The sequence below is a fragment of the Babylonia areolata genome, chromosome 20, assembly GCF_041734735.1.
Source record: "Babylonia areolata isolate BAREFJ2019XMU chromosome 20, ASM4173473v1, whole genome shotgun sequence".
Classification (NCBI taxonomy): Eukaryota; Metazoa; Mollusca; class Gastropoda; order Neogastropoda; family Buccinidae; genus Babylonia; species Babylonia areolata.
The window spans coordinates 32,055,330-32,079,046 of NC_134895.1; the positions used below are offsets into that span (position 1 = coordinate 32,055,330).

The following is a 23,717-nucleotide window of genomic DNA, read 5'->3' on the forward strand; positions in this document are numbered from 1 at the left end:
CACAATATCTGCCATTTCCAGCATTTAAAACCAAGATAATCTGTAAAAAAAATTTTTTTTAAAAAGGAGTATACACTGAACACATTCCACACACGTATACCGAATAACCCACTGACAAAGGTTTGAAAATGATTTATTCAGATAAAAAAAAATCCATTTAACAACCATTTAGCATTTACACAAGAAAAGGTTTTATGACAGTAAAAACATGTATCATAAAAGTAAATCTTTATAAACTTGATAGATTTTTTGAAGGTGAATGAACCAAAAGGTAGGAGATAAAATATACTACACATAAATGTCACTGTTGTCACATGCACACCCACAAATGCACGCAAACACAAGCCCACACATATATATGCACACATGCACTCATACATACATACAATCATGCACAGCATATGCACACACATAAGGATATTTTGCCCTCAATTAAACAATAACCTCAATGAGTCACTCAATTGTAAATTTATAAGAATTTATGTTGAAGTGTAACATTTCATTCAATTTTACAATTATAGCAGACAGTCAGAAGAAACCAGACAGACATGACAAAAATATCTTCATTCATCATAAGAATAAAAGCAATAACCTGTTGGTTTAATATGATAATTGATACCTATTATTTATAACAAGGCACCCTTCAACATTTTACATACACTTTTCTTTCTCTCTTTTTCTCACACACATACAAAATCACATGCAAGCACACACACACAAACACACACACTTGCACACACACACACACACACACGCACACATGCATGCTACTAATTATAACCAGGTTTATGTATTTTGTTCCATGCATTCCTACAGACATAGCCCAGGCACAGAAAGCGTGTGTCTCGTCCGTACAGCTCCAGCTGACCCTCATGACACATGTACGTCTTGATCATCACCTGCTTCGGCTTCCGCAGGGGGGTGGAGTACATCAAAAATATAATCTGCTCATCACCCCCTGACAATTCAGCTTTGAGAAGCCGTGCCACAGTCTCCTGATAAAGCAAGGTGAAATTGGTCAGCGCCTCTCCCAGCCCCAGCAGCATTTCCCCTGACACCCAAACCAGGTTGTGTTTGATCACGTCTTTGGCCGGGATGTTGGGGTCGTGGGGATAGGCCTGAGACATGGACACCATCTCCGTGTTGAAGGTTGTTGGGGGGACCAGTTTGAACAGCTCAAAATGGGTCTGGTCCAAGTTTCTGAAGTAACCTGTGTCCATCCAGGCAAAAAACGGAGTCTTGAAAGGATTCTCCTTCACCGTCCTCTGCAGGAGCTCATATTTGGCGTGGGAAGCGCAGGTGTGGTCGGGATACACAGTGTTGGGGTGATGCTGTGGGTATCCGGGTTTCTGGTAGATCCGTTCCAATCGCGGCCTCAGGCTGAAGGCCCACAACGCCCCTCGCTTCACTTTGATAATGATCGTCTTCGTCGAGGGCAGGCAGGACCGAATGTCACGGAAATAATCAGCAACCTCATCTTCCTCTATGTAGGCAATGACAGGGTTGGCCACTCTGCCCCACGGTCGCATCCACTGTCTCTGCTGATAGGGGTTGCTGTAGTCCCAGGCTCCAGGCCCGTTGCGGTAAGAGCCCAAGTTGAAGAACGCCGTCACTACCGTTATTTCCTCCGGGTCAGCCTTGGTGAAGTACACCGGCAGCTCTTCTCTGTCACACCAATGGTCCTGTGAAAGAAATGTTTCCTTGAAATTCATCCATCTCAAATTCCAGACTGAGGTTCTTAAAATGAGTCAACATTCAGTCATCTCCTATACCAGACTGACAATCTTTTGATTGTTTTATATGTAATGTTTGGATTATAATTCATGTGCCTTTACACACACACACACACACACACACACACACACACACACACACACACACACAGATATATATATATAGAGAGAGAGAGAGATGACCATATATCTATATTTCTATCCCAAGACAAAAAATGCATGCTGCATCACAAGCCTGAAGGGTCCACTGGATCATGCAGGATATACATCATTGCATTAATATCAACTCCAAGCCATACATTTCCATTTTTCATATTAAAAAAGGGGAAACAAGCATCAAATATAATCTTGGTTTAAATTTTTACCCTTAAAAATTGACTTTCTCCACTTATCATACCAGCCCTTGATAAAATGAATTTAATGATCTGTGGCATTCCACCTGGCCAGGTCAGAGCATGTGTCATATTCACTATGATTATGAATACTTCCAGCACTACACCTGAAGATGTGAATATGCCAAGGTCTGCATGGGCTGCAACTCACAAGTGCACCAATTTCTCAAAAAGAGTTATTACAAATGAAATACATGTGTATACAAAATATGCTGTTCAAACCACCACACTCTATACTGAGGAATTTTGTTGGATATTTGTTTACTTCCAAACCCAAGCTGACACAAGTTCAAATACTTTTGTTTTGAAAACGAAATCTTCAACCTCCCTCATTAGACAATGTCAGGAATCAAACCTGAAATGTTCTTGATGGATGAATGATACATATTCACCAGTTGGATTCTACACATGCATATGCTAAATTCCATTTTGTAATAAAAATGCCAATATGTGAACATAACAATCTTCTCTTTACACAAGTTCCTGAAAGGAAAATAGTAAAAGGTATCTTATAATATTCATGTTATCTTCTTCTTCTTTTTTTCTTTTTTTTTTTTTTTTTTTGTGGTAAAGGCTGCAGCAGTAAAAGCAATAGTGCAAATATTATCCTTTTAACATGGGCTGAGTAAATTGATACTCCTTTTCCATCTATGCTATTCATGTGTCTCAACGTATACATGCAATAATAAGTAAGGTGAGTTAATGATGCATACACTTCGCATTTCTTACCACTGTTGGGTTGCCTCGCATGTAGCCTCTATGGGATAAGCCACGCACTGAAAATGACAGAAAACTGTGAATACATCATTAACAAACACAGACTTGCAAAACCTCAATCATGTGTAAATGTAACTTTACAGAGATTTAAGCCTAATATTCTAAATGCAAAGCAAAAGGTCACAAGCACAAAATGCTTATTGAACATGATGGTACATACTTTGTAAATATGATTCTTTTCAGAAAAGGTTACCCAGTACAAGTAGCCCAGTGTAACGACTGAAACCATGTTTCAGTTTTGGGACAGTCATTAGCCATTAAAACAATGGTCAGTGTTAAGATTTTGCTTGGATATGTGCCGATGTATATATGTGGATCATATCTGTAAGTTATCTTGGGGCAGTGCCAGAAATAGATGAGAAACAGACAGATGCAAATTTGTAGTTGATTCTGTATTCCACAGTGAAGAGACTGTATGTATGCAATAGAGGCGTGACATGTTCTGGTCTTGGTCACTTGCATACCAGAGTTTGAATGAATGAATGATGATATGGAACTTATGACACGTCCAATAGCTGAGAGAATGAAGTGTTGGACTTTCAATGTGAGGGTCCCAGGTTCAAATCTTGGTAACAACACCTGGTGGGTAAAGGGTGGAGATTTTTCTCCTTGGTCAACATATGTGAAGACCTGCTTGTGTCTCAACCCCTTCCATTTGTATATGCATTCAGAAGATCAAATATGCTTATTACAGATCCTGTAATCCATGTCAAGATTGTGTGGGTTATGGAAACAAGAATATACCCAGCATTCAAGATGGGAGTATGGTTGCCTACATGGCAGGGTAAATAAACAAAACGGTGATACATGTAATATGTTACATGTCTGTCTGAGTGTGTATGTGTGCATGACTGAAACCTGATTGAATGACACAAGAAACGAATGATGAGCACCTAAAGGCAGCTGTCAGTCAGCTCTACTCTGGTATGCAGCCCGTTGTGCAAATACACCCATGTTTGTAAAGCGCTTACAGCTTGGTCTCTGAACGAGAATAAGTGCTATATAGGTATCCATATCATTCATTCATTATTCATGCCAGAGTTTAAGATGCTTTTACCTATTTTGTAGAAAATCCACAACACAGTCACAGCCGCAAGAAGAGACAGTAAGCGCCGATGGCTGTACTGCCGGTACTGAACCAAGAGACGAATGTCGTTCACCCAGTGCAGTAAAAAGAACTTCAGCCTCATTTTCGATCCCTGATGCTCTGGTCACCGACAGACAAAGCAACCAGTGTAGCACAACCCTGCAAAAGAAGCAAATGTCCATACTCAACATTTCTAATTATTCCTAATTTGAGTAACACAAAAGCACAAATAGAGCTTATAATTCTGCCAACAGGAGCTGGAAAGTTCACACACACACACACACACACACACACACACACACACACACACAAACACACACACACACACACACACACACACACACACAGTGACGCACACAAAAGAATAAAAAGACAATTATTTTTTGTTAATTCACTCTCTCAAAAATGGAGGGAAAAGTTGTTTCTTTTAACATTCATGCTAATAAATACTACTTCTACATGAAGCATTTGGTGGAATGGGTTTGGGATACATACCCAGTAATGGCAGTATGCACAATGTAATAATAATGGTCAGACTGATGACCGGTGATCCCTCCCAGAATATCAGTTCAATGATGTATATGTATGATGTACTTAAGTGACAACAAAAGTCAGTCAGTTTGGATAGTGGATTGACACATGTATACTACATAGCTAACTGCTCCACAAACAAACAAACAAAAAAGAAAAAAACAAAAACAATGGGATATATATAATATGATCAAGACTGAACATGAAATGATAAGGACAAAATGAGGGCTGCATTATTTTTATATTTTTAGAGCACAGAGAGAGAGACTGAGAGAGAGAGAGAGAGAGAGAGAGATGCACACACACAAACACACTGGGTTTCTGTTGTTGTTGTTGTTGTTGTTTGTTTGGTTGGGTTGTTTGTTGTTTTGTTTCGTTTTTTGTTGTTGGTTGTTGGTGTTTTTTTTTGGGGGGGGGTCTTCAGATTGTCAAGATTTGTTTTAAACATTTCACTGCATTCTTGTATATTTTCTATCAATCATTTTTTTATAATTTTAATGTACTACCATTCCAGCTGATGTGCAAGAACACAGTTTAAGATGGGGTAACTTAACATACATGTGCGTAAGTCACTAAGTTGTCATGACTTTTCTCACTCACTCGACAGTAAGTTTGGTCTGAAAGATAGTGATGTGATTATGACTTTTTGACTTTGACGGGGTAGGCTGTAGGAGTCTGATCGGCTATATAACAACGGAGGGGGGGGGGAGGTGCTGGGAAGGGGGGTTGTACCTGTGTAGGTTTTCACACAGAGCGCATGTTGCTGTAACTGTGATGGTGGTCTTGCATCCACGCACTGCATGTCGTGGTGTTCGAATAGAAGCTTGTCAAAATGCACATAAAAAGCCGGATGCCATTTTTGTTTTAAGTTTAGACTGTATACAAAAGACTTGCGACACTTAAACACACACATATAAATACATTATGACATATGCCTACCTTTAGTTCCGCTTTGTTTCCACTTTGTGGTTCCGCGGGATGAGAATTAATGGGACTGCACACTTATTTTCCTGCCTTCCTAGTTTCGACAAGTGTTCTCCCCTTCCTGTCCTTGACACAATAAACACAACATTGAAAGTTGGACGCACCAGACGACCACTCAGCAGAACTTGAAAGGTATGGTCACATTGTGACCGTGTTAAAAGCATTATCATACATGTTACACACCCGTCTCTTTGTCAGGGTTGTGCGCTGTGTGGAGAGTGAACGAGCAGGTTATGTTCTCTGTATTGTATGGTTTTATGAAACGTAACATGAAACTCGGCATTGAAAGTGTGTCAATTTTTAGGATAACGGGTGGAGGCGCGACAGGGCTTTTTCTCCCCTCCAGTTGGTATATTAGGATAGGAAATCACCGCCTATGTTACACATATGTAGATCACACACACACACACACACACACACACACACACACACACACAGAGTATACAACAGGCACATACACGGTAACAAAGTAAAAACACACAGGTGGAGAGAAGAACACACCCACACAGTGCACAGTACAGTGACATAAATACACACAACAAACGCAATGTGCTGATAAGAACTTATATATATATCCTGCCATGACCAAAAAAAGAGGCCACACCTGACAATACATTCACTCACTCATTGTCACATAGATTGTTAGTGTAATGATAAAATGTGTATACATATACACACAGGCACATAAATACTGATACATATGTGCCCACACTCAGTATGCATACATATAGATGCATTCAAACCTACGCACATACATACTTCCCCTACACACTCACACACACACACACACACACACACACACACACACACACACACACAAATGCACAGTGTGTAAACTGAATCTGCTGAGAGTGTTTTTTGTGTTCATACATGCGCGCGCGCATGCGCGCGTGCGCGCGCGCATACACACACACACACACACACACACACACACAGATGGACATATTTATTTGTAATCATTAAGTTCAAGCAAGTAAGATCGGATTTGTCAGCTGTCTTTGCTGTACCATTCACCACCCTCCCTCCCCACCATGGTTTGTGACAGACACTCCATCATGTAAATGTAATGGTTTCCCAAACCCCATCAGAGAAAAATCACAGCCAAGTCATTTCCATATTATTGAACTCTCTGAGAGAGAGAGAGAGAGATTAAATGTCATTCTGTTACTGTGACCTCATCTCTTTCACTCCATGTTTAATTTTCACTTAATATTTCCAGCCTTTATGTGTTTAGTTTGTGTGCAGTCCTGAATATGTACTAGTAATGTACTTATAATGTTTAATGTTTCTTTCTCATTTTGAGTACACACACACACACACACACACACACACACACATATATATATATATATATATATATATATGCATTTACTCTTTGATTTGTATAACAGATTGTTGCATTTTTGTTACAGGCATCAAAATGAATTACAACCGCTTTTTTAATCCAACAAGCTTGGCTCGACAACCATCACCAATTCGTGTTCTAAGTATGAATTATTGATTTCACAACAGTTCTCTTTTCCAATATATGTAGTGAGGAATGTGGCTGAATGGTTAAGACACCTATATGCCAATATAGAGTCCATGAGGGTGAGGGTTCAAATCCCAGTCTTACCGTTTCTCCCAAGTTTGACTGGAAAATCAAACAGAGCATTTAGTTATTCAGATGAGATTGTGAACAAACTCATAGCAACATAAGTGTTGTCCTCTGGCAAAATTCTGTGGACGAAATTCACTCTGAAAGGTACACAAAACTCATAGCAATAAACGTGTTGTCCTCTGGCAAAATTCTGTGGAAGAAATCCACTCTGAAAGGTACACAAAACTCATAGCAATAAATGTGTTGTCCTCAAGCAAAAATTTGTGGAAGAAATCCACTCTGAAAGGTACACAAATATGTGTTTACTCAAGGCTTGACTGGTGGGTTGGGTTATGCAGATGGTCAAGCATCTGCCTGGCACATGTGGTGCAGCGTATATATATATATATATATATATATATATATATATATATATATATGTATATATATGGATTTGTCAGAAAAATGCGTTGAGTAAATTGAAACTGTTGTGAGTAGCTATAAACATTGTACATAGAAGTATTACAGAACAAATACTGGCTCTCATCTATCTTGTATTTGTGTTCGCTTTCACACACACACACACACACACACACACACACACACACACACACACACACATATATGCACACACACATGTATACACATGCACACACACAATCATGAATGTGATCTGATCAAACCCAAGCTGTCAGTTGTGACATGATGATTTTGTATCATACTTCAAGTTATATGTGCTTTTTGTTATTTGTTGTGTACAAACCAATCAGCAGAGATTGCTTGTGTGTTTTCATGTCCACATTATATACTGTGTCACATATGTGAGTGTGATTATGTCTTTCAAACACTGTATTTGGTCACAGGATGAGACAGAAAGTAATGTTGTCAGTGTTGACTTTCAGCATCTCTGGTGGCCTCAGGGTTGCCCCCATCTTTTGTGTCCATGGCTGGCGGGATGCCGAACGCTGATCTGTTTCCTATCCAGGAAGCCTCCCTCACACTGAGGTGATTGAAATCCTCATTTACAACAGTGTGTGTGTGTGTGTGTGTGTGTACGAGTGTGCATGTATGTGTGAGTGCAATCTGTGCCCGCACATGTGTGTATCAGTGTCTGTGTGAATGTGTCTGTGTGCGGAAAGACATCTATATACTTATACATAAATGATGCAAAAATGGGAGGAATGTGTGTGTATGCAGTGTGTGTATATAAAGAATGTATATATGGAAAGAATGTGTGTGGAAGGGAATGTGTGTGGTGTGGTTGCTTAATTTGGGTGTTTTTCAGTACACTTCATCCTGTTTGTTCCACTAGCAGGTAAATGTTGTGAAACATGGTACAGATCATACCCTGCCAGTGTGAATGATAAACTTGAGTACTGTGTTGCAGGGATGGTTCAAAGCTTAAGATTGACTCTGCACGCATGAAGAAAGCTCTGCAGTATTCGCCCACACCAGGGTAAGACCATTTGAACAGTCACAATAACATCAACAGCATGAGTGGCATATTATGTTCACATTAAAACGCACTCACACGTGCACACACACGCACACACACACACACACACACACACACACTCACTCACTCACTCACTCATACATGCGGATGTACACAGTGGATGTAAATTTGTAGAAAATATTCTAAATGTTGAATATAATATACTTTTAATTACAATGTGTCTAATATCACTAAAATTGTTAAGACATAGAATTATAGAAAGAAACACACACACACACACACACACACACACACACACACACACACACACACACACACACACACACACACACACACACACACACACACACACACATGTACATCACTACATGCAGTCCATGCATACACATTCACAATTTCATACATAAAAGGACACAATATTTTGACTCTGTATTGTGTATGTGTGTGTGTTTCTCAGTTTCTTCTCCTTGCTTGTAGTGACTTCAGATTGTGTGACACAAAACCAAAACAGATTCGTTGTTCATTCACTAGCTGTTTAAAAATCTTGATATTTCTTTTAAGAATCTGAATCTGAATGTATGCTGTTGTGTCAGAAATACGAATGATTTAGTTATTCCTGTTTAACATATTTTTAGACAGGCGCTATGGCAGAATCTGTTAGGTGTTGGACTTCTGATCTAGCCCTAGAGACAGTGGAATATGATTTCATTACCCTGATGGCAGTGAAAGTCGTTGGGACCTTTAACGTTAACTTAAACCATAAGCATTTCGGCAGGATCGGCCTGACCTCAGTTCACATTTTTCCCCACTTCCATTCTAGATTTCACACTCCCCTCTGGTGTTCACTTCCCCATGCTATTCCCTGTCTGTGGGAGAACAAAAAGTCATTGCTGAATTGCAATGGACAGCAAAGAAGCAAACATCCTGCACAGTGCTACTGCAAAGCTTACAGCAAAGAATATCCCTGTATTTGATCTTCAAACCATGTTCTGTTTGCTGTGTGCCCACCCAACTTCTAAGTGTCATTTAGTGGAATGAACGATATTGTATGAAATGTTCAAACCTCCGCTCAAAAATGGGACAGGAGGGAACTCTATCAATTTCTTCGTTCTCTCAGAATGCTGATGGAACAAGAATTGATCTGAGTGTTGGTAATGCTACTATATCAGATACTGTTTTGCTATACTTAGGATGAAAATGCTTCTCTCATTTCTTGTTAGGGGTTGGCAGGTCTGCTTCCAGCTCTTCATTCCTGTTGACACGTGTTTTTGCAGGATGCCGGAGTTGCTGCAGTGGGTGAGGAAGCTTCAGAAGGAGCTTCACAACCCCCCCACCATGGGCATCGATGATCCGCAACGACAGCTGGACGTCATTATCACCTCAGGAAGTCAGGATGGAATCTGCAAGGTCTTTTTCAGTTGTTGTTTGTGGGTTGTTTTCTCTACGTTTATTATTGTTATGGTTTACTTATTCCATTATTGTTATGGTTTACTTATTCCATTATTGTTATTATTCCATTATTGTCATGGTTTCCTTATTCCATTATTGTTATGGTTTACTTATTCCATTATTGTCATGGTTTACTTATTCCATTATTGTTATGGTTTACTTATTCCATTATTGTTATTATTCCATTATTGTTATGGTTTCCTTATTCCATTATTGTTATGGTTTGCTTATTCCATTATTGTTATGGTTTACTTATTTCCATTATTGTTATGGTTTGCTTATTCCATTATTGTTATGGTTTGCTTATTCCATTATTGTTATGGTTTACTTATTCCATTATTGTTATTATTCCATTATTGTTATGGTTTGCTTATTTCCATTATTCACATGTCCCTGTTTCAACCCTCTGTTGTTTTACTTTGGTGGTGAGGGAGTTTTGTGAATTGTTGTGTAAGTTAGTGTGTAAGCATGTGAATGTGTGTGAGTGTGTGTGTGCATTGAGTATCTATATGTGAGTGTAAGTGTGTAAGTGCATGTTTGTATTATGTGAGGGAATTAGAAAAAGAGTGTTTGTGGGTGTGACTTTTTTCTGTTTTTACCACAAAAATGTACATCTGTAATTTTTTCTCTCTGTCTTTTGGTTGTCCTTGAAGCAGTGTTTATGACTGTGTATCTGTCTGGCATGGGATGTGTGAAGTGGTGATGATAGGAAGTATGCTGTGGTTATCAGCTGGGTCTGATCCAGGAATCATGATTGTTTCCTTTGTTGTTGCTGTTTAAGTTATTTTTGGGTTTTTTTGTTGCTGGTGTGGTTTTTTTTAATGATAAAGGATAAGCAAATAGAAAATATTTCTTAAACATTTGAAACAACATGTAAAAGTATTCTAAACAGCTTCTTCTTCTTCTTCTTCTTCTTATATGGGCTGTGACTCCCACATTCACTTATGATATACACAAGTGGGCTTTTATGTGCATGATCAATTTTACCCCCATCTTGAAGGCAGTCATACTCTGATTTCGAAGGGGTTGTGTGCAGGGGTATGTTCTTGTTTCCATAGGCCACCAAAAGCTGACGTGGGTTACAGCATGTTTAACGTGTATTTGATCTTCTGCATTCGCGCGCGCACACACACACACACACACACACACACACACTTATGTAATGTACATGCACTAATTTGCACTCTCACAGCTTAGCTTTGAATTAAACCAGTTTTCGATTTGTCAGTCTGATTTGTTTGTGTGAATTTTGTTGGTCAGTTTTTTTCTGACTTGCATTAAGGAGACTGGGACTAAAAGTTCTCAAGAAAAAGGATGTTGTTTGAATAACTGTGATAATGCTTTTGGTCTGTTCTGGATTGTGTATGCATGTGTATAACACATGTTTTGTTTGCTTGCTTTTGCTTTTCAGACGTTTGAAGCCTGTGTGGAAGAAGGGCAAAACGTGCTCTTAGAATACCCTACTTACCCAGGGGTCCTTTCTGCAGTGAGTGATGCTTCAATGTGTTACGAAACTTTCTTCTCTGAAAATAAGATCGGGCTTTGTGTTGCTGTAAAAAGTGTGAAAATGAAAGTGAAAAATGCTGTGATGTGTTTGTATACATGTGTGTGTGTGTGTGTGTGTGTGCATGTGTTGCATGTGTTTAATGTAAATGTTTTGCACTGCATTAGTGTTTGGGTGTATGACTGGAAAAGTTAGTCAAGTGACGCAGTGTGCTATACAATTAGAGTCAATGGGATATACATTCAATGAAGCGATACTGTGTATCATTATTGTTTTTGTTCTTTATTCTTCTCCTTTTCTTTGTTTTTTTTTTCAATACAAATTACTTATACATTTAACAGTTTTCATATTTATGTACATGTATGTGTGTATAGTTATATGAACATATACATACATAGATACATACATAGACACAAACAAATATACATAGATTGACATTTAAATACATGCAAACACACACACACATTTTTGCATAGATATAGATGCATGCATAGTTACATAGAATGTATTGTTTGATGTAATATGATTCTCTCTGTGTGTGAAAAGGATATTCTGTATGTTAAATGTGACATGTCTTGTCATTTCAGGCAAAAAAAAGTTGCTTTTTTGGTGGAAGGGTTTTAGGGAGGGAGAAGGGGTTTCTATAGTTTACCTCTTGCTGTGTTTTCATCACATGATAACAGTTCACCGTGAACAGGTCAGACCGATGCGACCCAAGATCTGTGGGGTCAAGAGTGACAGGGACGGACTGATCCCTTCCCATCTCTTAGAGGTTCTTTCCCAGTGGAAACCGAGCGATGCCAAAGACGAGAACAGTACCATTCCCAAACTGCTGTACCTGATCCCAAATGGTGGCAACCCGTCAGGGGCTGGACTGACGCTGAGCAGGAAGAAAGAAATCTACGACATCGCACGCACATATGACCTGTTGATTTTGGAGGATGATCCTTACTACTTTCTGCAGTTCAGTCAGGTGAGAGTGGAAGCTAGGCTAGATGTGTATTCTGTAATGTTTGAGGGTTTTTTTTATCCATGGTTGATGGTTATGTGTGTGTGTTAGAGAGAGAGAGAGGAAGAGACAAGACAAGACAAGACAAATTTCTTCATTTTTGAGGATAATAGATCAGCACCGGCATGCTTTTTTTTACATCCAGTCCCTGCAAAGAGAGAGAGAGTCAGAGAGAGTATGCAAACATTCATGCTTACATGGAAATAACTGTGTACATCTTGAATGTTTGGTTTTTTATCCCCAACTCCTTATTTTGTAGCATTTCAATGGTAATACCTCCATGCTATTTGTCATGAATCCTTTATAATTATGTATCTACAACTAGGCTCATTATGTGGCAGTCTGAGCCATCCTAAAGGATACTGCTTGATTATTTTGATATGTGTCTGGTGTATGACTTGCAGCAATATTAATATTGATAGAGTGTAACAGTTTTTGTAGTGTGTTGAAAACCACTTGCTGTAAGAGGATAAAGACAGACACAGAGGATGCCACTTATATTCCACTTTCAACTTTTCAACTGAACTTTCATCTATTAGTCAACTATGTGGTTGGTTGACCATGCTTCAAGTTCTTATGTTTGAATTACCATTTGAAGACCCCCTGAAATAAACCTGACTGAATTGCTAAGAACTTACAGTTAAGAGTTAGTATACTATGGAAAATGTTAGGTAAAAACTTAACACAAATTTATATTCTAAAAGATTGAAAGAAACCTTATACTTACTTGATACTTGATGTTGTCGGTGTTTGAGACCTGTGGTTGCAGGTCAGTTCACCGGTCGATATGTTGGCCATATTCACAGCTGCTTGCACTTACAAGATCTGTTGATAGTAGTTGGGGTTGTGCAGTGCTGGGTGGTTGGCCCAGTGGGCGTCAAGTCTGTTTTTGAACGCGTTCAAGCTGGGTGCGGACACTACTGACTCTGGTAGGCTGTTCCAAACCGACACCGCTCTTTCGGAAAAGAATGAACTCCAAACGTCTCGGCGGGATCTGTGCTTTACTAGCTTCTTGCTGTGGCCTCTGGTGCTGCATCTGTCATGCAGCTCGAAGTTGGGTCGGCTTGTGTCGTAGATGCCAGTGATGTACTTGTAGAGGTCAATCAGGTCTCCCCTGCATCTGCGGTGTTCCAGGCTCGGCAGCTTGAGGGCTGACAGGCGTTCTGGGTATGGTTTGTCCTTCAGTTTGCCTGTACACATTAATTTTTATTTCTGGAACTTGTTCTGTTACAGCCCTATGTACCCAGCTTTCTCTCCATGGATGAGGACGGTAGAGTCGTCAGGTTTGACTCTTTCTCCAAAGTCTTATCTGGAGGGTAAGACACCAAGGAAAAGTGTGGGGTCTGTGTGTGTGTGTGTGTGTGCGTGTTTTGAACATGCAAAATGTGTGCATTTTGAAAATTATACATTGTAATTGGTACATGAGTGTTGTAAATACAGTCAGTTGTTTTCAATGCTTATTTTGTTCTTTTGTTTGTAATCCTCCATACCCTGAAAGGGGTGAAAGGAAATCAAATCTTGAATCTTATGCATGTGTGCCTGTGTATGTGTCTGTCTGTGTGTTCTTCAGTTTAAGGATAGATATAAAAGATTTTAGAACTTCATATTCAGAAAGTATATGTGTATTTGAAAGTTTTTTCCTGCCTTAGCGAAAGTCAGACTTGGAATCAGTTTTAAGTTTTTAAGAATCAGTTTTATTTGTCAGTTAAACCATTACAAGGTTTATAAGACACACATACACAGTCACACACACCACACTGACAAAAGTAAGTTTAAATAGATAAAACAAGATAGATAAGAAACTGATTTTTTTTTAATAGATAAAACAAAATAGAACAAGAAATTGAATTAGGCCAACCGCTGTGGCGAAGTGGTTAGCATCATGGACTGAGAGCTGGGAGGATGTGGGTTCGATTCTCAGCAGAGGTGGGGGGGGGGGTTGCCTGCAGTTGGCTCTTACCCACTCAGTCTGGCTCCACGACTCAGCCATTATTGTCACCAGTGGGAGGCTTAGTTGGTTGTGTCCTAAGTACGTTAAATCAGAACATTTGGACACCAAAAAACTATGTTTTTTTTAATAGATAAAACAAAATAGAACAAGAAATTGAATTAGGCCAGCTGCTGTGGCAAAGTGGTTAGCATCATGGACTGAGAGCCAGGAGGATGTGGGTTCGATTCCCAGCAGATGTTGGGAAGGGGGGGGGGGTTGCCTGCAATTGGCTCTGACCCAAAGTTGAGTGTGCTATGGGCTTAAATGGGAAAACTGGGACCATACAGTTGAGTATCATTCAGTTCTTTGAGTCTGTTGCTCTAATTTCCTGACCAACACTGCAAGTGTCTATATCTCTTGGACCTAGTTAACACACCAGGATATCATTATGATTGGAAGTGTGTAAATTTCATTCCTGTCACATAGTCAGAAACCGAAATGGACCTCCATAGCATCATCATCATTATTCTCCTCCTCCTCCTTCACCATCAATAAATGCAAAATTGCCCCAAACAAATTGTGTGGCCTTTCATGCCCTGCTGTCATGGTGACCTCAGTATTGATACATTCTACCTCCATGCTTGTGGTGAGTTCTGTCCAGGTCTTCAGTGTCCATAGATTTATGGGTGACTGTCGTTGGAAGGAGATGGTGGCGGTATCCATTCTGGGGAGGGTGTGTGGGTGGGATTGGGGGAGGGGGAAAAATTCACTCAGTCTGGCTCCACGACTCAGCCATTATTGTCACCAGTGGGAGGCTTAGTAGGTAGTGTCCTTAGTACATTAAATCAGAACATCACTGCTGAGCACCACTGAAGTGATTCAGCAGCAGTGCAGGTTCTCCTCTGGTGTGCGGCCTCCTGGCAACCTAACATCTATGGTTCCCTATGGACTGCTAACACTGGGACTGTGACAGATGAACCCAGGTGTGGCTGAATATGGGGGACTTCGAATGAGCAGTGTGGGAGTAATGCCACTGAAATGGTGCAGATAATGGGGCAGCAACAAAAAATTAGAAACTGAATTAGGGTGGGTGTTTATATGTTTATATTTATATACCTGTGACAGAACCAATTTTTTGTTTGTTTATACCTGTGACAGAGCCAGGGTGGGTGTTTATATGTTTGTTTATACCTGTGACAGAGCCAGGTTGGGTGTTTATATGTTTGTTTATACCTGTGACAGATCCAGGTTGGGTGTTTATATGTTTGTTTATACCTGTGACAGAGCCAGGGTGGGTGTTTATATGTTTGTTTATACCTGTGACAGAGCCAGGGTGGGTGTTGATATGATTGTTTATACCTGTGACAGAGACAGGGTGGGTGTTGATATGATTGTTTTTACCTGTGACAGAGACAGGGTGGGTGTTGATATGATTGTTTATACCTGTGACAGAGACAGGGTGGGTGTTGATATGATTGTTTATACCTGTGACAGAGACAGGGTGGGTGTTGATATGATTGTTTATACCTGTGACAGAGCCAGGTTGGGTGTTGATATGATTGTTTATACCTGTGACAGAGCCAGGTTGGGTGTTGATATGATTGTTTATACCTGTGACAGAGCCAGGTTGGGTGTTGATATGATTGTTTATACCTGTGACAGAGCCAGGTTGGGTGTTGATATGATTGTTTATACCTGTGACAGAGCCAGGGTGGGTGTTGATATGATTGTTTATACCTGTGACAGAGCCAGGGTGTTTGTTGATGTGTTTGTTTATACCTGTGACAGAGACAGGTTGGGTGTTGATATGATTGTTTATACCTGTGACAGAGATAGGTTGGGTGTTGATATGATTGTTTATACCTGTGACAAAGCCAGGTTGGGTGTTTATATGTTTTTCTCTACCTGTGACAGAGACAGGGTGGGTGTTTATATGTTTGTTTATACATGTGACAAAGCCAGGTTGGGTGTTTATATGTTTGTCTCTACCTGTGACAGAGACAGGGTGGGTGTTTATATGTTTGTCTCTACCTGTGACAGAGACAGGGTGGGTGTTTATATGTTTGTCTCTACCTGTGACAGAGCCAGGTTGGGTGTTTATATGTTTGTTTATACCTGTGACAGAGCCAGGTCGGGTGTTTATATGTTTGTCTCTACCTGTGACAGAGCCAGGTTGGGTGTTTATATGTTTGTCTCTACCTGTGACAGAGACAGGGTGGGTGTTTATATGTTTGTTTATACATGTGACAAAGCCAGGTTGGGTGTTTATATGTTTGTTTATACCTGTGACAGAGACAGGCTGGGTGTTGATATGATTGTTTATACCTGTGACAGAGACAGGTTGGGTGTTGATATGATTGTTTATACCTGTGACAGAGCCAGGTCGGGTGTTTATATGTTTGTTTATACCTGTGACAAAGCCAGGTTGGGTGTTTATATGTTTTTCTCTACCTGTGACAGAGACAGGGTGGGTGTTTATATGTTTGTTTATACATGTGACAAAGCCAGGTTGGGTGTTTATATGTTTGTTTATACCTGTGACAGAGCCAGGTTGGGTGTTTATATGTTTGTCTCTACCTGTGACAGAGCCAGGTTGGGTGTTTATATGTTTGTTTATACCTGTGACAGAGACAGGGTGGGTGTTGATATGATTGTTTATACCTGTGACAGAGACAGGTTGGGTGTTGATATGATTGTTTATACCTGTGACAGAGACAGGTTGGGTGTTGATATGATTGTTTATACCTGTGACAGAGCCAGGGTGGGTGTTTATATGTTTGTTTATACCTGTGACAGAGCCAGGTTGGGTGTTGATATGATTGTTTATACCTGTGACAGCGATAGGGTGGGTGTTGATATGTTTGTTTATACCTGTGACAGAGCCAGGGTGGGTGTTGATATGATTGTTTATACCTGTGACAGCGATAGGGTGGGTGTTGATATGATTGTTTATACCTGTGACAGAGCCAGGTTGGGTGTTGATATGATTGTTTATACCTGTGACAGCGATAGGGTGGGTGTTGATATGATTGTTTATACCTGTGACAGAGACAGGTTGGGTGTTGATATGATTGTTTATACCTGTGACAGAGCCAGGTTGGGTGTTGATATGATTGTTTATACCTGTGACAGCGATAGGGTGGGTGTTGATATGATTGTTTATACCTGTGACAGCGATAGGGTGGGTGTTGATATGATTGTTTATACCTGTGACAGAGACAGGCTGGGTGTTGATATGATTGTTTATACCTGTGACAGAGACAGGTTGGGTGTTGATATGATTGTTTATACCTGTGACAGAGATAGGGTGGGTGTTGATATGATTGTTTATATCTGTGACAGAGCCAGGCTGGGTGTTTATATATTTGTTTATACCTGTGACAGAGCCAGGCTGGGTGTTTATATGTTTGTTTATACCTGTGACAGAGCCAGGCTGGGTGTTTATATATTTGTTTATACCTGTGACAGATCCAGGTTGGGTGTTTATATGTTTGTTTATACCTGTGACAGAGTCATGGTGGGTGTTTATATGTTTGTTTATACCTGTGACAGAGCCAGGGTGGGTGTTTATATGATTGTTTATACCTGTGACAGAGCCAGGGTGGGTGTCATGACGGGCCCCAAGGCAGTGGTGGAACGTGTCAGTCTCCACATGCAGGTGTCTGTCATGCACAGCAGTGGCCTGGCTCAGGTAAGGGCTGACACTGATGAGCAGTTTCTCTTTCTCAAGTAGTCTGTCACTTGTGACACTGGTGAACAGTTTCTTTTTCACAAGTTGACTCTCCTGTAACATTGGTGAGCTGTTTCTCTTTCACAAGTTCTCCCCCCCCCCTCCTCTCTCTCTCTCTCTCTCTCTCTCTCTCTCCTGTCACATATTTCACACTGCAAGAAAATCAGACACTGTAAAATGTTCTACTGCCTTCTAAGGTCATAGAGGCAGTTGATTATTATTCACTGTGTCAAGGGCACAGCATAGGAAGGCGGGGCCCAATTCTCTCCTTCCGCCACTTTAGCATTCCCCGGCCCCAAAGTCAGGTACGTATTCACACCTGGATGGAGTGAGGAAATTCAGAATGAAGTGCTTTCCCCAAGGACACAGCACCATGTTGAAGTGGGGCCTCACATTCTAATCACTGGATTCAAAGCTCATGGTCTAACCGATTCAGCCATGGCACCTCCATTTGTGTGTGTGCCTCCCACTTCCTCTGCCTCCCACTTCCTGTGCCTCCCACTTCCTGGGAGGGCCTCCCACTTCCTGTGCCTCCCACTTCCTGTGACCTTGATACTGAACAAAGAGGTAATAAAAGAAACACTAACAAGATTGTTAGCAGCAACACTTGATAAAACAATTCAGATATGTATATACATAGCTCGTTTTTTTTATTTCTCAGAAAGACAAAAGAACATAAACATTGATAAATGTGACAGCAGAAGTTGATTTAACTGCCAGTCTTTCTGTCCAGTCTTTGCCATTTTCATTTTGAACCTAGCTCTGTATCGTTATGTGTGAGATCTTGAACTATCCGTGGTTTCAGGCGTGCCTCCTTGCAGTTCTGGAGTCAATGGGTTTAGAGGGCTTTCGCCGACATGCTCTTGCTGTGGCTGACTTTTACCAGAAGCAGCGGGATGCTTGCATTGCTGCTGCCGAAAAACACCTAACAGGTGACTGAAGACTTGAAAGGCTTCATGTGTTGCTGTGTTTGTAATATCCTTTTACTGTATTTTGTACTGATGTCCATGTGAGAAAAAGTGGCTGTACATGCTTTTGACCAAAACATAATCTTTCATGTAAGTGACGGAATCTTTGGTTCTTCAGGCTGTCTCGTTTTGATCAAAACTACATATTCCATCCCCAAATCTATACTAACTGTAGCCTTGAAGCAATTTGCCGCATACAGCACACGAAAAGTATGTCAATAAAGGTTCATGCATTGCATACACTGGTTTCTGTATTTATGGGGTAAAGTGATGAATGTGTGCAGTGGTGCATGACACAGGAATGTTTGTGTCGTTTAGTTCAAAGACAAGTGTGTACATATCTGTTATCATGATCTGGGGGTTGAAATATGTTGTTTTGATCAAATCTGGACAGATCCTTATCCAGTTCATGTACAATGCATGCTTGTTGTGATAAGAATGTGCCCCCAGATGTAAATGACGTACAGTATTGTAACACTCATTGTTATTTAGTTATAGGAAAATATTTTGCTCAAGATAACTTTTTTCATGATTTGTTTTTTCTTCATCAGTAAAGCTGGGGGGCTGATCTGTCCAGCTCCCAAAACATGAACGATACCTTGATTGTTTTTTTGTATATTCTGAAATGTTGACAGATCCAGTGGTGATTTATTGCATCAAATAGATCTCCCACCCACCCACCCACACATGCACACACACACATACAGGGTTATTACATGGACTCATGTTGTGCGTAAACACACATGTAAACCTCATGCGTTGTTGTATGCAGGTATGTCCTATTGTATGTGGATTGTTTCATGTGAGGTACTTAGAGCCCATTAAATGAAGAGTTTTTGTAGTATAAGTACTATATATTTGTATTATATTGTATTGTATTACTATTTTCATCATAGCAGATTTCTCTGTGCAAAATTCGGGCTGCTCTCCCCAGGGAGAGCACATCGCTACACTGACAGCGCCACCAATTTTTTTTTTTTTTTTTCTGCCTGCAATTTTATTTGTTTTCCTATCGAAGTGGATTTTTCTATAGAATTTTACCAGGGACGACTCTTTTGTTGCCGTGGGTTCTTTTACATGCACTAAGTGCATGCTGCACACAGGACCTCAGTTTATCATCTCATCCGAATGACTAGCGTCCAGACCACCACTCGAGGTCTAGTAGAGGAGGAGAAAATACTGGCGACTGTAGGATTCAAACCAGTGCGCTCAGATTCTCTGGCTTCCTAGGCGGATGGGTTACTTCTTGGCCAACACTCCATATCAGTCGTATAGTAGTAGTAGTAGTAGCGGTATTTTGTATTTGTATTTTGTATTTCTTTTTATCACAACAGATTTCTCTGTGTGAAATTCAGGCTGCTCTCCCCAGGGAGAGCACGTCGCTATACTACAGCGCCACCCTTTTTTTTTTCTTTTTTTTTTTTTGTATTTTTCCTGCATGTATTTTTATTTGTTTTTCCTATTGACGTGGATTTTTCTACAGAATTTTGCCAGGAACAACCCTTTTGTTTCCGTGGGTTCTTTTACGTGCGCTAAGTGCGTGCTGCACACAGGACCTCGGTTTATCGTCTCATCCGAATGACTCGCGTCCAGACCACCACTCAAGGTCTAGTGGAGGGGGAGAAAATATCGGTGGCTGAGCCATAATTCGAACCAGCACGCTCAGATTCTCTCGCTTCCTAGGCGGACGCATTATCTCTAGGCCATCACTCCACATTTTAGTAGTAGTAGTAGAAGTAGCAATGGTTGTGCCACAGGTCTGGCGGAGTGGTCGGTGCCCAGCGGAGGCATGTTCCTGTGGATCCGTCTGCTCAACATCCCAGACAGCTACTCCCTCATCATGGAGAAGGCCATGGCCGCTGAGGTCCTCTTCGTACCTGGCCAGGTGTTCCAGGCGGACGAGTCAGTGCCCTCCCCCTACATCCGGGCTTCATACTCCCTGGTGTCGCCAGAGAATATGGAGAAGGTGTGTGCCATCTTTTCTTCAGTGTCATACAGATGTGTTCTGTCTGCTCCTCAGTTTTCAGTTTCTCAAGGAGGCATCACTGCATTCAGATAAATTTATATACGCTATACCACATCCGTTATGCAGATGCCAGACCAGCAGCACAACCCATCCCGCTAGTCAGGCATATGCATATATTTTCGTGTATCTTTCAGAGTGGATTTCTTCTTCAGAATGTTGCCAGAGGATGACATTTGTGTTGCCATGGGTTCTTTTTTCATAATGCCGAATGCATGCTGCACACAAGACCTTGGTTTAATCAGTGTCACATCTGAATGACCAAACACTGTTTTACAGTCAAATAGGGGAGAAAGGGTGAAATCACGATTCAAACCCAGACCCTCACAGACACTGTATTGGCAGATAAGTGTCTCAACCATTCTGCCACCTTCATCAGTTCCTCAGTGTGATATGGATACAGTGTGAGCTATTTCTCAGTGTGAAATGAATAAGGTGTGTTCTGTCTATTCCTTAGTGTTGATATTGTCTCCCAACTTTCTCTGTTACTTGCACTAGAAATTTCCTCCTTTCTTGAGCTTTTCTTTCTTTCTTTCGTTTTGACCTATGTGTTAAAACAAGTCAGTCTATGTTATCATCCACTCTTGGTTATCAGTGTGCTGGCTGTCTGTACACTTTCAGAATATTTAGTTTGCCCAGAGACAAGATACCACATTCAAATCCCAAAGACTTACTAGGCTTGAGCAAATGGGAACACATTATTATTATCTTTTTGCTTAACAATTGATCTCCTCCTTTAGAAGTATATGTTGCTCTCCCAAACCAGCTAAATGCTCCATAATAAGCAGAAGCATTATACCACTCAAAACATTGGAGTAGTGAATTCCTTACCAGATGCATTTAAATACTCAAAGGACAGTTGGCCATGGTGTCAATCTTCAAAACATGCAGAAAGCTGTATTTTCCGTCAAAGTACACTTGCAGTTTTGTGGTCTAGCTTGTTGAAGTGTACTATTTTTGTGACCTGTTGTGATTTTCAAGTCTAACATATAGAAACATATCATTTCTGCAGTTGCCAAATTTCTGTTTATTCAAAATGCATTATGTCCACAATTACATTTTTTTCTCATGTTTGCATTGATTACATGCCAGTGATTTGTTCATCTGTACAGTGCTTAATCACCAATGAATTTCTCATCTCTTCATTGAAATAAACACCATGTTGTTACCTGCATAATTCTCTAGTGTATTTCAAGGGATAACGTCAGTGTATCACAACTATCTTGATTATTTTACAGGGATTCGAGCGACTTGCTAAACTTCTAAAAGAGGAGACTCGGGAGCAGTGAAACCAGGAACAACAGTCAGCCTGTGAACGTCAGGAATCATGGACAGATGGAGCTGCCATGTTCATGTGGTTTTTAGCGTAGTTCACTTGACTGGCGTGTGTGATAAAGAGCTATCACTTTGTCAGATTTTTATCAGGTATCTTTGCCCAGCGATTCTTTTTAACCTATCCTTTGCAATCTGTTGACACACATACCATATTGAATGCTTGCATGTTTGGCGCATGTAAAGTAATATGTCTGTGGAGTAAGTTGACAAAACGATAAAAGTTTCCTGTGGAACATTCAAGAAATCAGTTTAATTTCAGTTGTGCCATGTGCTTCTGAGTGAACAACACATTTTTAGATAATATAATACATGTAATTTTATATGTGGTGAAAAACAATTTTTTAAATAATCTGATACATGTAAGTTTTATGTGTGTGTGTGGCAGTATGAAATTGCATGAGATTTTTCAATGAATTCTGAGATACACTATTTGTGATTTATTTTCCATGAAAGTGTGTTGTTAATCATAGTCACACATATGTATGAATGTAACTATTTGTTATTCTTAACTCTTTTGCACCGTAGGTGACTTTAGTCGACAAGACAGTTTACTGCTATTGGCAGCTTTATTGACATGGTAGGGTCATGTTAAACGATGTTTGACAGTAGCAGCCAACTTTCCTGTGCAACAGGAAACTGACTAATTTTCCCCCATTGCCCATGTTTTGAACATGTCCATCATGTTGTTTTGACACAAACTGAGTCATGTGACTGAGAGTGTCGAGTCTAAAATATTTGGCACTGGTGAGAGATTTTCAAACAGAAACTTGGCAGTGAAAGAGTTAAACAATCACTCTAAACTGTTCTGTTGAATGCTGTACCATTTTTGCATTTGATAGTAGGAAAAAATAATGGTAGTGGTTTTTGTACATAGTAAGGAATTTCTTTTCTTACTAAATGCTTATATGCATTGTTATTGACAATACTTTTTTATGAATGTGCATTTACATTATATTTTACAGTGACTTTTTTACAATGGAAGGACATTATGTTTGCCAGAATGAAAAGCTGAGAATAGTTGGTCTTGATAGTAAATTTTAAATCCTTAATCTGTTTTTCGCGTGTTTTGTTTTTGAAAAATGAGAATGTGATGTTTCCTGATCAGCAAACACCAGAAATCTCCTGGAGTCTCTACCAGTTGGGAATATCCAGAACAGACACGTCGGGGACAGTTTTCATTTTCTTTTGTTTATTGGGATTTTATTGTTGTTGTTTGTTTGTGCAAATTCT

The 23,717-nt window shown here is 40.2% G+C and overlaps 2 protein-coding genes across 3 annotated transcripts; one reads left to right on the top strand and one right to left on the bottom strand.

Annotated features, from left to right (window-relative positions):
* Positions 1–123: 123 nt before the first annotated feature.
* On the bottom strand, positions 124–5,522 carry LOC143294880 (uncharacterized). Of its 2 annotated transcripts, none has more exons than XM_076606400.1 (4): positions 5,460–5,522; positions 3,960–4,148; positions 2,855–2,901; positions 124–1,682 (listed from the first exon to the last, which is right to left on the bottom strand). In XM_076606400.1, exons 2-4 carry the CDS (start codon positions 4,090–4,092, stop codon positions 771–773), a joined length of 1,092 nt encoding a protein of 363 aa, XP_076462515.1. In that variant the 5' UTR covers positions 4,093–4,148; positions 5,460–5,522; the 3' UTR covers positions 124–770. The 2 variants fall into 2 exon arrangements, with proteins under 2 accessions (XP_076462515.1, XP_076462516.1); XM_076606401.1 differs by lacking the exon at positions 5,460–5,522 and adding an exon at positions 5,253–5,297.
* Positions 5,523–5,579: 57 nt separating this feature from the next.
* LOC143295406 (kynurenine/alpha-aminoadipate aminotransferase, mitochondrial-like) lies at positions 5,580–23,640 on the top strand. Its single transcript, XM_076607087.1, has 12 exons — positions 5,580–5,636; positions 6,917–6,991; positions 7,986–8,088; positions 8,471–8,539; positions 9,814–9,946; positions 11,400–11,474; positions 12,190–12,465; positions 13,735–13,817; positions 18,026–18,122; positions 18,967–19,093; positions 20,887–21,095; positions 22,391–23,640. The coding sequence occupies exons 2-12, from the start codon at positions 6,925–6,927 to the stop codon at positions 22,439–22,441; spliced, it is 1,290 nt and encodes a 429-aa protein (XP_076463202.1). The 5' UTR covers positions 5,580–5,636; positions 6,917–6,924; the 3' UTR covers positions 22,442–23,640.
* Positions 23,641–23,717: the final 77 nt, after the last annotated feature.